At 46.8% G+C, this 13,668-nt stretch overlaps 1 protein-coding gene across 4 annotated transcripts in view; it reads left to right on the plus strand.

The window, feature by feature from the left end:
• The first annotated feature begins 1,694 nt into the window (after positions 1–1,694).
• Positions 1,695–13,668, plus strand: part of PLCD4 (phospholipase C delta 4) — a 30,070-nt gene continuing 18,096 nt past the window's right edge. Inside the window, exons 1-6 of one of the 4 annotated variants that reach the window (XM_058665013.1) lie at positions 1,695–2,050; positions 5,765–5,816; positions 5,958–6,116; positions 7,894–8,122; positions 8,851–8,980; positions 10,266–10,497. In XM_058665013.1, the coding sequence (XP_058520996.1) occupies positions 5,795–5,816; positions 5,958–6,116; positions 7,894–8,122; positions 8,851–8,980; positions 10,266–10,497 (772 nt within the window). In that variant the 5' untranslated portion in view covers positions 1,695–2,050; positions 5,765–5,794. Of the gene's footprint in view, positions 2,051–5,764; positions 5,817–5,957; positions 6,117–7,893; positions 8,123–8,844; positions 8,981–10,265; positions 10,498–13,668 lie in introns of those variants that run through there. The other 3 variants (XM_004577231.2, XM_058665012.1, XM_058665014.1) reach the window with 3 other exon arrangements.

Consider the following 13,668-nt stretch of genomic DNA (forward strand, 5'->3'; position numbering starts at 1 on the left):
GGAGCTAAGCCTGCTCCAGTAAAGAAGAGGGTAAAATAAAAGAGACCAAACTGTAGAGTTAGGTTTATTAACAGATTGTTAATGGTGTTACCAAATGCAGGTTAGCAAGACCTGTAGGTCTTCTTAGAAAGAGCCCAAATTTGAGTTTTTGCCTCACTTTGCCTGCTCAAAGATCGGAGAAGTTTCTTGGTGCCCCAGCGTGCTCTGCTGAGGAGAGTACTTACTGCTGGCTCTGACTGCTGTTTTTAGCTATGGGACTTCAGACCCCAACTTCTGATCTGTTGTAGGATAGAGTTTAGGATTTTGCAAAGATGAAACTGTATACCAGGTGTGCTTGGTGAAAATAAACACTCTTGAGCCCCATCTGATCTGGAAGATTCTGGATGAGGTTGAAGAATCTGTATTTTAGGGCCCGGCGCTGTGGCCTAGTGGATTAAGTCCTTTCCTTAAACCCACCAGGATCCCATATGGGTGCCGGTTCTAATCCCGGCAGCTCCACTTCCCATCCAGCTCCCTGCTTTTGTCCTGGGAAAGCAGTCGAGGACGGCCCAATGCTTTGGGACCCTGCACCTGCGTGGGAGACCTGGTACAAGTGCCTGGCTCCTGGCTCCAGATTGACACAGCACTGGCCATTGCAGTCACTTAGGGAGTGAACCATGAGAGGGAAGATCTTCCTCTCTGTCTCTCCTCCTCTCTGTATATCTGACTTTGCAATAAAGAGAAATAAATCTTAAAAAAAAGAATCCATATTTTTGAGACCCTTCCCAGGGTCATTGATATTGTCAGGAGCTCTGGATTAAGCGTGCCATATAAAAGAGTCCAAACTAACATTCTGAGGGCTGTGATCTGTAACCTGTGACCAGGACCTTCCTGTGCTTTTATATAGATTGAATGAGACATAATTCTTCTCAGAAGCAAAGGAGTAGGCAAAATGATTTTTTTTTTCCTTTCTGCCCTTCAAAGGGGCTTTAGACATCTTGAGTCCTGCTGTAAATTCGTTGCTGCCTTTGGCAATTCTGGTAGAATCCAGCTCTAGTTGGCATGGAGTCTTTTGGAAGTTGAGGACCAAATCCTAGTTTGCAGCCATGGGCCATTTCTTATCTTATTTTGTGTTATGTTCCCATCTGTGTTTAGAGGAAATTGTGTTCTCAAAGCTTTCCGTAAATGGATCTAGGAGTTAATTTTTAAGGCCGCATTTCTTCAACTCTTCCTCTTCATCCTCTGTGCCCTTATCAGTGTCCCCACCTCCTAGACACTTCATTCCTCTCTCCCCACCACACCTGCATCAGCCGTGACCACCATGCCCATCCTACACCCAAGGAAGTGTCAAGATCTTGAGCACCTACGTCCTGGATGCAGTTTCCTGTGTAGTTTGTTTAGTCTGTTTCCTAGGATACAGGAGAAAGTGAGGCTGAGCAGAGGAACATGCCATTAAGTGTCTGAACCCGATTGTCCCTCCCAACTGCACCGGAGTCAGAATCATCAAAAGGAATGAAAATCAAAGCTTTGGGACACTAATGAAGATGAAAGAGAAAAGATTCAGGAAGTGGTAATGTGGGAAAGGGAGAAGGAGAACAGGAAGAGAGGAGACAAGAGGAAAGAAGAGAAGATCAGGAGAGAAAAGAGTAAACTGGGGAGAAAGAGAAAAGGACTGGTGAGGCACAGGATGAGGAAAGACTGCTTGGTGGGACTGAGGAGAATTGGCAAAGCATGGAGGGCAGAGACGAAATGTTGACCTCTGTTCCTCATTCCTACCTCGGAGCCCACCAGCGGCCTGGAGAAGGCACTTCGGAGGAACAGAGTCCTGCTGAGATCTCTGAGCTGGTTGCATGGAGACCAGGGTTCTAGTTCTAGTTCTGCCACTCTTTCAGGGACTCTAGCGATCCAGTGAACCTTTCTGGTCCCCCAGTCCTCTTCTCTATAAAAATGAGAAGGAGCAGCTCTGACACCTTGGGGCTCTCTGAGCTGAAACTATTGCTCATGGCCACCTGACTTCTGCATGGATGCAAGCTTCAAACAGAAAGTCAGTGTTTCAGAATGACTTCTTGTGGTATGTAAAAGCAAACCAACAGAAAATTGAGATTCAGGGATGAGAGCAGTATTGGAAGAGCAAGATCAAGACCTGGGATTGGAAGAGTGTAAAAAAGGAGGGAAAAATAATCTAATCTAGCTAGAGACAAAATTGCCTCCAAAATAGGAGTCTCCAGGCATGTGGGCTTCCTAGATGTTAGGACAGCGCCAAGGTCCATCTCTCATCCCAGGGTCCCTGTCCCCCTGAGGAGGATGCCGAAGTTCAGAGAAAAGATAAGGTGTCAGTGAGGGAGATTACACGTTAGCCCCAGGCTGACCTTGCCCCTGCCGGGTTCTGAGAGTCCAAGAAATGCAAGAGGCCTGAACCTTCTCTAGGTTCTCGGTGAGCCTCAAGTTCTTAGTCACTTCCATTAATGAGACCTGAGGCTCTATATAATATGTTCTCACATTTTTAGACTTTAGTGCAGTGAGAGTTGAACCACATGATGCTTTAATGGAACACCACCTGAATGTTTTCTTTATGCATTTTTTTAAAAAAGATTTATTCATTTTTATTGCAGCCAGATATATATGTACAGAGGAGGAGAGACAGAGAGGAAGATCTTCCGTCCGATGATTCACTCCCCAAGTGAGCCACAACAGGCCGATGCGCGCCGATCCGAAGCTGGGAACCAGGACCCTTCTCTAGGTCTCCCACACAGGTGCAGGGTCCCAATGCATTGGGCCATCCTCGACTGCTTTCCCAGGCCACAAGCAGGGATCTGGATGGGAAGTGGAGCTGCCAGGATTAGAACCGGCGCCCATGTGGGATCCCGGGGCTTTCAAGGCGAGGACTTTAGCCGCTAGGCCACGCCGCTGGGCCCTCTTTATGCATTTTTAAAGGTTTTTGGTGTGTGTGTGTGTGTGTGTGTGTGTATTTGTGTTCATCCTGTCAAACTTTTAAACTGTTTTCATCAAAAAGCCTAATAGATTTTGTTCAAATGTGGATCGTTTGCTTGTGTGAAAGCATAGTGTTTTCTGCTTTGTGAGCTATGTCAGTTTCAGCATAATCGGTCAGGAGTTTTACTTTCCTGTTTTCTTTTTCTTAACAGGTAACTAACTTTTTTTATTTTTTAAATTGGAGTGGGAGAAAGAGAGAAAGCACACTCCCATCTACTGGCTCATTCCCCAAATACCCTCAAAGGGTGGGGCTGGATCAGGCCAGAGTTGGGAGCTGGCAACTCAGTCTGGGTCTCCCATGTTGGTGACAGGAACCCAAGTATGAGAGCCATAATCACTGCCTCCCAGTGTCTGCATTTGTGGAAAGACAGAATGAGAAACCAGAGCCAGGGACTGAACCCAGGTTCTCCATTGCAGGACACAGACGTTTAGAGTTGAATCCCAGCTCCCTAGAGCCAAGTATCTCTGCCGGAGTCCAGCTCCAGCCGAGAGTTCGGAGCTCGAGAAGGGTGCGTGAGATAGGCGTAGAAAGAAGAAGAGAGAAAGAAAGGAGAGACGGACCACTAGGATTCCTTGATGATTGTGGACATTGCGAGAAAGCTGTCCGCTTTATTTATACAGAAGCAGTACAAAGTTTTCTTTTAGGGGCATTTTGACATAGCTTCAGGGGGGCACAATTTACAACTTCTTGAGAAATGATTGAGGAAGGGTCCCACATTCCTTGCTTATCTTGGTTTGCCAGTCTTCATCCGCTCTCCTCAGGTCTGGGCTCTAACCTTGGCGCCACCTGTGACAACCAGGCCCCTACCTTGAATTATGTATGGGTTAGTAAGTCCGGGGTCTTGGTGTATGGGGATTACGGGCCATTGGCACTAAAGGCCATTAGGTCAGCAAGCTCACACAGTTTGTTATCTGAACAAGTAAAGCAAGAGTTATAACGGCGGAAAGAATTGTAATTAGCAATGAGCCAAGTTTACTCCATTTAAGTTTCAATTCTACAATGGACAAGTGAGTGTTTCCAAAGATAATTCTACAAATTGTTTCACCTTAAGACAGGGCATTATCCATTCCAACATTGCAGCCAAGAATTTCTCAGTAGGCAACACATCTTATTCAGTAATACATTCTTGCTACAATTCTTATTCTACAACTTAACCATCACTTAATGTGAGGAATACATCAAAAGAGAAAAAAACACAAAGATCTGAGACAAAAGGTTTCAAACATTAAGTTCCTCTACAACTGCAGGTTCTACAACCTCATAAGTGATCAAACAATAATCAAAAGTATATCTTTGTGATGTTAGTGAAATCAGCCTATATTTCCTCTAGTTAGAAATTATGAAAGCAGCTGAAGCAACTACATTTTCTATGTTCTAAAGAGTTGCAAGGACAGGCTAACCCTTAAGGTCACAGTAACTATATTTTTTGCCTTAGCAGGATAGCCTTTAGGGTCCCAGTAACACGATAGCCTTTAGGGTCACAGTAACAAGATAACTTTTAGGGTCCCAGTAACAAGATAGCTTTTAGGGTCCCAGTAGCTATATTTTTTGTCATGGCAGTTTTAACCCATACTCCCATCATTTCCATTAGTTTGTAAAATTCTTATCAAGCCATTTCCCAGAAAGCATGCTAAATGTCCGGGCCAGATTTTATGGCAATGGGTAGGTACACAATAAGGTGTCTGGAAACAGCATGGGCTTGATTGTACTCCTGTGTGCAGTTAAAGGCCCACTCACCAAGACATTATCAGTAACATTAACTCTCAAGCTGATATTATTTGCCAAAGCCATCTCACAGGGGCAAACAATGCCTCAATAGATTACAGGATTCTTAGTGGGGTGCTTGAGTGTCCATGCAAAAGGGTGGTGAGACTGCATCAAGGTGGTCAGAGAGAAATCCGCCGGGCCCTGCCAAACAGCTGGAAGCTCCCTGGGCCCTGCCATGCAGGGAGCTGTTCTCTTCACACCTTTGTGTCATTCACACCTACTGCATGGACCCTGGCATATCTCCATAGTGGCAGAGCTCAATGAAGTGGCAGCGTGCCAAATTGTCCAGGATTTCTTGTCAGCCACCAGGATGATTGAACCAGGTCCTGAATCAGACACCACATATCTTTTTTAGTAGGTGGAATAAACTTCAAAATTCAGTTCTGAGATTTGTTATGTAATCGGGCCATTAAGACTATATGAGAACTGTTGAGAAAAAAGTCCAAAATACATCTTGCTGTGTGCAAACAGGAGACAATGAAGTGCTGTGGAAGAGATCAAAGAAATACTGTGCTCTACTTTGAGGGAGCAGACAGCCTGCCTGGGAGAATGGAGAGAGCTCCCAGACTGGGGTGACTCCAACTGGAGATGAGAAGGTTGGGGGCTAGGAGATGCAGGTTCTGAACAGTGTGGTCAGCTAGATGGCAGCTCCTAACAAGGAAGGGGGTGACAGAGAGCAACGTGCAAAATGAGGTTACTCAGTGGGTAGAGAGGTACTGGGTGTTTTGGCTGATGCCTGCTTTGGCTCTCTCTGGAAATAGCCATGGGAGATAGCAGAGGCTCCAGCAGCAGACATATCTGGCTTGAAATTCTCCCCCTTATGTAGTTAGAGGTAGGTTTCTTAGCCTAGCTAAGCCTTAGAGCCATCAAACTCAAAGTAGATGCAAAATAGCTACCTGTATAGATGAAGTGCCTGAAGCATAGATGGCTCTCAGGTCACCTTCCTGTCCTTCTCTACCTCCCTACATCTCCAAGATGTGCCCCAAGTTCTTTGCTTCTTCTTGGATTTTTTTTTTTTTTTTTTAGGTGACTCAGGCACCTGCTAGTGAAGGAGGGATGTCGTCTGTGCTGCAAGACCGTGAGTACCACTGCGGGGCAAGGGGGCCTGGGGGACAGCCCTGGGAAGTGCATGAGGTCAGACCTTCCTTCGGTGGTCTTGAGCTCCCCCGGGTCCGTCAGCAACCCCGCTGGCTACCTAGCTGCTGCTCTCTCTGCCCAGGGCTGTGCACCGATCAGTATCTGCTAATGATGCAGGAAGGCATGACGATGCGCAAGGTGAGGTCCAAAAGCTGGAAGAAGCTAAGACACTTCAAACTCCAGAATGATGGCATGACAGTCTGGCACACACGGCAGTGTGGTGGCAACGCTAAGCCCAGCTGTGAGTGACGTGGATGGCTAGGAGTGAGCCTGTGGGTGGGTAGAGTCCCGAGGAATCCCGAAATCTGTGGCTCAGGGTCTTCTGATGGTGTGTTCTGGGGTTGTCCCCCTTGTGACTGGATCCGAACAGGGAGACTGTTGTGAAGATCACGCTAGTCATTGCATATGTAGGGCCTAGGACAGTCTGGCACACAATAATTCTCAGGAAATCACAAGTGATAGCTTATTCCTTTTTAAAAAAGATTTATTTTTATTTTTATTGGAAAGTCAGATATACAGAGAGGAGGAGAGACAGAGAGGAAGATCTTCCATCCGATGATTCACTCCCCAAGTGAGCGCAATGGCTGGTGCTGCGCCGAACCAAAGCCGGGAGCCAGGAACCTCTTCCAGGTCTCCCACGCAGGTGCAGGGTACCAGGGCTTTGGGCCATCCTCGACTGCTTTCCCAGGCCACAAGCAGGGAGCTGGTTGGGAAGTGGAGCTGCCGGGATTAGAACCGGCACCCATATGGGATCCCGGGGCGTTCAAGACGAGGACTTTAGCCACTAGGCCATGCTTCCAGGCCCAGCATATTCCTTTTATAGTAAATTCATGATCACAGGCATCAGTGTGCTTATAGCCCCAACTCTACCACTTTTTTTCATTCTTCTTTTCCTTTTTCTTTTTAAGATTTATTTATTTATTTATTTATTTATTTATTTATTTATTTATTTATTTATTTATTTAAAAGAGAGGCAGTCTATCTACCATATTGCTGGTTCACTCCCCAAATTGCAGTAACAGCCAGGGCCAGGCCAGGCCGCAGCCAGGAGCTTCATCTGTGTTTCCTATGTGGGAACAAGGGCCCAAGGAATTGAGCCATCCTTTACGGCTTTCCAGGGCTCATTAACTGAACTGGATGGGAAGTGGAGCTGTCAGGACAAAAACTGGTGCTCAAATATAATGCCAGCCCTCTAGTCAGTGGCTTTCCTTACTACACCACAGTGCCAGCCTTGGCTCTGCTACTTTCTAGCTGAGAGGCTTTCAACAAGTTACCTACTTAAGCTTGTTTTCTCATTTGCAGATGGAGGGTAGAACACTGCCTATCCAGTAGACCATAGAGTCTCAGTGGGTACATGTATAAAGCACATAGCATGGGATCTGAAGCCAGGCTGCACTTAGCAACTGTTAGCCATCATCCTGAGTATTGTTGATTACCAAAATACCTCATGACAATGTACATCCTAGTGGCCAGATGACAATACTCCTAGAAGTCTGGCCACAAGATTCATCTCAGGGCCATAATCAAAGCTCCCAACTCACATGCCTTCTGACTAAGGTCAGCAGAGAAATTGATTGTTATGGCTCCTGCCTAGATGCCTGAAAAGAGGAAGCCTGCAAAGCTCGGGAGGAAGAATTGCAATTGGGTGTGTGCTGCTTTGGTGCAATTGCTTCTGGCCTTCCAGTGATTTTCTACCTATTATCCTGTGAGGACCGCCAGGACTGGTTATAGAAAAGGACCATCCATTATTTATGATGAGGACACTAAAAGGAGAAGTTGATTCAGTCTGTGTCACACTGCTTAGGTGTAGCTAGAATACAGGTCTTGCCATAGACCCTTTGCTATGTTGTTTAGAAAGGCAGCATGTTGCCTTCAACTCATCCTTTTTGGGATCTAACTTGCAGAGGCTAAGGTTCCTCCTCCCTGTGGCTTTGTGGAGAAGGGGTGTTTATCCTCAGTCCTTGACTCCTGCCCCACAGAAGACTCCCTCCACACTTCCACATGCTTCCTCTCTGCAGTCTCCATCTCGGATGTGGAGACGGTGCGCAAGGGCCATGACTCAGAACTGCTACGCAGCCTGGCAGAGGACTACCCGCTGGAGCAAGGCTTCACCATTGTCTTCCGTGGCCGCCGCTCCAACCTGGACATGGTGGCCAGCAGTCCAGAGGAGGCCCAGGTCTGGATACAAGGGCTGCAGCTGTTGGTGGACATCATCACCAGCATGGACCAACAGGAGCGCCTTGATCAGTATCAGCAGGATGGGAGCCGGGTATGGGCTTGGAATGAATGGGATTGGGCTGTCACTGAAAGAACCAAATGCTGTAGCATTAGAGAAGGTGGGAAGAGATGAAGGACTTTCCAAAGGCCGATGTGTGACTAAGCATTCTGAAAGGGAGGAGTGGAGATTAGCAAGGGCAGTGATGTGGCCAGGTAGCACTGGGCACGAATCAGGAGCTCCCAGACAGGAAGAAGGGACAGTCAAGGTAAGAGACCAACAAGATACGTCTCCCGATAGCTGAACAGAAGATGCCAGGGAATGCTGATGATCACAGAGATTGGAAGCAACCCCTTGGAGGGCTCAATGGTTTGCTCACTTCAAGATTCGAAGATTGTACACTGGCTGACTCATTCATTCCTCATGCATTATGCAGAATGGATCAGGCAGCGTACCTGGCTTTCAGGTCGCAAAGGCGCATAAGACTTGGATACTACTTCCCGGAGAGGAGAGCAACTATGCAAATAAGACCATAGAAGTGGATTTCCTGCAGGCACTGGAACAATGTCATGACAAGATAGACTTATGCTCTGGAGAGATTATTCTAGAAGCTCTTTAGAGAATGAGTTGGTATGGTGGGGAGACTGGCAGCCAAAACAGGAGAGACGTACATTGATAAATGTGCACACACATGTATAGACACACACACACACACACATACACGTGCACACACATAGCTTTTGCCTTAACTCAGATCCAGATGGCTGAATGACTGGTTCCAGCGTGGAGACAAAAACCAGGATGGTAGAATGACTTTCCAAGAAGTCCAACGCTTGCTGCACCTGATGAATGTGGAAATGGACCAAGAATATGCCCTCAGTCTTTTTGAGGTGAGTCATCTGGGTCAGGATCTGCACCCAGGTACATATTCAGTTGAGCAGAAATCAGTCAGCAGCACACATTTGTCAAATTCCTGCCTTGTTCCCTAAAACCCTGTACAACTCAGTAAAAAATACAGGACATAATTCTTGCTCCTTTGACTTGTGGGGAAGATGAGGTGAAATTCCATTGACGGTAACTTACCACAATGTCACTATATTGGACCAGAAGGACTTACCTGTCCTTAGTCAGAATGTCACATGTGTCTAGTACAAAAACCATCTGGAATGTGAAGGATCTTCTTATCATTTGAGGACATTTGGGAAAATTTTTGGAAGTATTTATTATTTGCTTATTCAAAGACCCATTAATTTACCTTAAAGGTACACACACACACACACACATACACACACACACGTGGAGATATCCTCTATCCAGAGTCTCATTCCCTAGATATCCTGTGTCAGGCCCACAACTTTCTCTGGGTTGCCCATGTGGGTGGCAGGGTTCCCAGCACTTGAGCCATCATCTGATGCCTCCCAGGTTACATTAACAGGAAGCTAGATTAGAAGTGGAGTAGCTAGAACTGGAATCGCACTCTGAGATGGAATGGGGGCATCCCAAATGATGGATGGCTTAACCTTCTGCACTACCACACACATCCCTGGGGCACTTTTTAAAGGTTTAATTTATTTTCATTTCATTTTAGAGGCAGAGAGGGAAAGATTATATATATATATATATATATATATATATATATATATATAGAGAGAGAGAGAGAGAGAGAGAGAGAGAGAGAGAGAGAGAGAGAGAGAGAGAGAGAGATCATCCACTGGTCTGTTTCCCTAATGCTGCCAACAGCCAGAACTAGGCTAAGCCAAAGCTAAGAGCCTGGAGTTCCATCTGGAACTTCCACTGTGGTGACAAGGACCAAGGACTCGAGCCACCTGCTGCCTCCCAGGAAGTTCATTAGCAGGAAACTGGAATAGAAGCAGTGGAGTCAGGACTCAACACAGGCCGTGGGATCAGCATTTTAACTACTGTGCCAAACACCTGCCCCTCTCCTTGGGAGGTCCCATCCTTCTGGGTTGAGAATCTTTACTAGCAACAATCTGGCTGATATTTTTCTCTTTGACTTACTGAAGTGGTTTCTTTAATGAATATTAAATGTTATATCTTTGGAGTTGGGTAGAAGTTATTTTGATTATCAGTAAGATCACTCTCATGGAGCAAGTCAAAGTTGTGACATTTCTCAGTAAAATATTTGTCCACCCTGCTCTAAACCTTGTCTTACAGGCAGCAGACACATCCCGCTCTGGGACCCTGGAAGGAGAAGAATTTGTAGAGTTTTATAAAGCATTGACTAAACGTTCTGAAGTGCAGGAACTGTTTGAAAACTTTTCAGCTGATGGGCAGAAGCTGACGCTGCTGGAATTTGTGGATTTCCTCCGGGAGGACCAGAAAGAAAGAGACCATGCCACTGACCTTGCCCTGAAACTCATCGACCGCTATGAGCCTTCAGACAGTGGTAAGGGAAACTGTTGGAAAGGCATCTTGTGGAGGAAACAGCCATGACTGTAAAAGTCCAAACAAGCAGCTATGTACCCAAAGAGTAAAAGTCCAAACAAAGCTTTGTACCCTGGCCCTGGTCTCCTGCCCAATCATCTCATTTAACCACTTCTCCCAGAGGAGAGCAGCTATTCTCTGCCCAAACAGGACTGGGGCCTCCTCTGTGTTGCTAAATCTCGTGGAAGAAAGGATTCCATAGAACCCTTCTCCCCTGTGCTCATGCTCTGTCACTGTTCTGCAGCGATGGACTTGGTGCACGGAGCCAAAAATAACATGCGTGGACTACTGACTGATGGTCAATACCCAAAGTTTATTAGTGGCATCAGACTTTATACACTGAGGGTCATAGGGGATAAGAGGGAAAGTATCGAGCTTATCAACAAAACCCATCCACTGTTTCTTTTTTTTTTTTTAAGATTTATTTTTATTACAAAGTCAGATATACAGAGAGGAGGAGAGACAGAGAGGAAGATCTTCCGTCCGATGATTCACTCCCCAAGTGAGCCGCAACAGGCCGATGCACCGATCCGAAGCCGGGAACCAGGAACCTCTTCCGGGTCTCCCACGAGGGTGCAGTGTCCCAATGCATTGGGCCATCCTCGACTGCTTTCCCAGGCCAACAGCAAGGAACTGGATCTGAAGTGGAGCTGCCGGGATTAGAACCGGCACCCATATAGGATCCCGGGGCTTTCAAAGCGAGGACTTTAGCTGCTAGGCCACGCCGCCGGGCCCCATCCACTGTTTCTATACTCTTGTTTGGAACTCCTTTTGTTTTGTATGTTCTATCAAGTGTTCTCATCCATTTGTTGTCCACTCAACTGTTCTCATACAAATGATATCCAATCAGTTATACAAAAGGTATCCATTTGCTTGTTATCATACAAATACCACCCAATCACTTGTAATCCTGTGCTCGCTGACCTTCTAGGGTCACAATGTCCTCCTACAATGCACCATAACCTTCACTTTCAGGAAATTCTCCCTGATAGCAACTTTGTCCTCCATGGAAACAAAACTCGTGGTGCTCTTGCTTTGGGCTCTTTTGGACAAAGCATTCCCTATCCTCTGGCTCCCCTTCTTGGCCTGTTTGCTTAGGTACTGGCTCTCTGTGCCTGCCCAGGCTGTCAGCAAACCCTGCAAGTGGCTCTGGGAGTCTCCAATCCGCAGAGCAGGAAGGTGGTCAGTCCCTGGCTAGCAGAGATGAGGAGGAAGCCAATTATTATGACTTTTTAATAGATTTGTATATTTATTTGAAAACCAGGGTGAGAAGGAGAGAGAGAATCTTCCATCTGCTTGTTGACTCCCAAGTGGCTGCAACAGCTAGGTTGGATTAGGCTGAAACCAGGAGCCAGGAGCTTCATCTGAATCTCCCAAGGGGTATCAAGGATCCAAGCAAGTGGGCCAGCAGGGAGCTTAATCGGAAATGAAGCATTCAGGAATCCAACTGGCACCCATATGAGCTGCTAACACTGCTATGCTACAGCACTGGTTGCAAACCAGTCAATTAATTTTTTAAAATTTCTTTATTTTTGACAATCTTTACATGGTTAGTTATGACACAAAGGTTCAAGGGCTACAGGAAAGTGGGTAAGATTATTATTTCCACATTCTCTTTTTTTCTGAAGCTGGGATAAAGGGGGAGATAAAAGGAGAAGCCCCACTCAGCCTCCCACCCCACCCATCCCAGGTCCCTGATGTGGGGCATGCTCCAAGGGTCTTGCTCAAGTGCTTTTGATAGTTCAACACTTATGAATTGCTGCCAATCTCGCCATTCCAAACATGATGAAGCCACTGCAGAATCCACTGATTGACATAGTCCATCTTAGCATCTCGGTTTGCCCAGTTTTTCACTGCCAATATATGGCTGGGGTAGTTGATTGATTTATTCCATCCTCTGTTGTGGTGCCAGGTATCCTCTGCAGGTTCCGATAGACCTCCATGTGCACCTGATTGTGTTGTTCACTGCTCTGTCTGACCCTCTGAGGAGGCTCGGCTATGGCATTTGCACTCCGTGGCAGACCATTGAACCTTTACTTCTCTTCATGGTTAGGGTTCTGAGTCCAGCAGTTCGATTGGGGAGATCCCCAAAGAAACTTTGTCTGAGGTGATCCCACACCAGATTCTTGTATGTACTTGGAAAACCCAGGGACCGGCACAGTCCATAGCCCCAATCAGCTGGTGGTTGCAATTGCTGGGTTGGTTCTGTTTTGAGCCCCGACCTCCACTGGAACCAATGGGTGCTGGGCAGTCCAGCCTGATTCTGCCCAGCACACACTCGGCCTTTGCATAAACCAGTGGGAGCTGCAGCCTAGTCGGAGTGACCCACAATAACCCCCACCAGGCCCACCCTCTGCCCTAGTTCCCATGCTTGCCAGTATGTACAGCACGCTACTCCAGTCTGTCCCATATCCCATTCGGCTCTCATACATGTCAATGGGCATTGAAGCCTAGTTCAACCCAACTAGCTCCACTGTCCAGCCCACACACATGCTGGTGGGTGCCATTCTGTCCAGTCACCCCTGCCCCAGTCCTGATTTTCATGCTCTCCAGTAGGAGTGGTAACCCAAGAGGGAGGTGCCCACTATTTCCCTCCTAAGCCACTGCCACTTCCAGACCATGAACTTTCCAGATGGTTCTGTAGTTTACTTTGACAGATTAACCACCGGTGCCAGCATCTGCTATCTGATGCTGTGGCAAAGCCCGACCAACTCTTACCCATTCTTTATGCTTTATGTTTGTACCAGTAGGGATAGTCAACCAAGCCTGGCTTTTCCCTGATCTGAAAAGCCAGTCAACTAATGTTTAACAAGGGCAGCCTAAGGGCTAGCATTGTGGCTAAAGTCCTTGCCTTTCGTGTACCAGGATCCCATATGGGCACTGGTTCATGTCTCGGCTGTTCCACTACCCTTGCAGCTCCCTGCTTGTGGGCTAGGAAAGCTGTAGAGGATGGCCCAAACTCTTGGCACCTTGCACCCTGGAAGAAGCTCCTGGCTCCTGGCTTTGGATCAGCTCGACTCTGGTTATTGCGGCCACTTGGGGAATGAACCAGCAGATAGAGGATCTTTCTCTATATCTCCTCTCTGTAAATCTGACTTTCCAATGAAAATAAATAAATCTTCAAAAACAAACA

Source organism: Ochotona princeps, chromosome 5 (genome assembly GCF_030435755.1).
Source record: "Ochotona princeps isolate mOchPri1 chromosome 5, mOchPri1.hap1, whole genome shotgun sequence".
Taxonomy (NCBI): Eukaryota; Metazoa; Chordata; class Mammalia; order Lagomorpha; family Ochotonidae; genus Ochotona; species Ochotona princeps.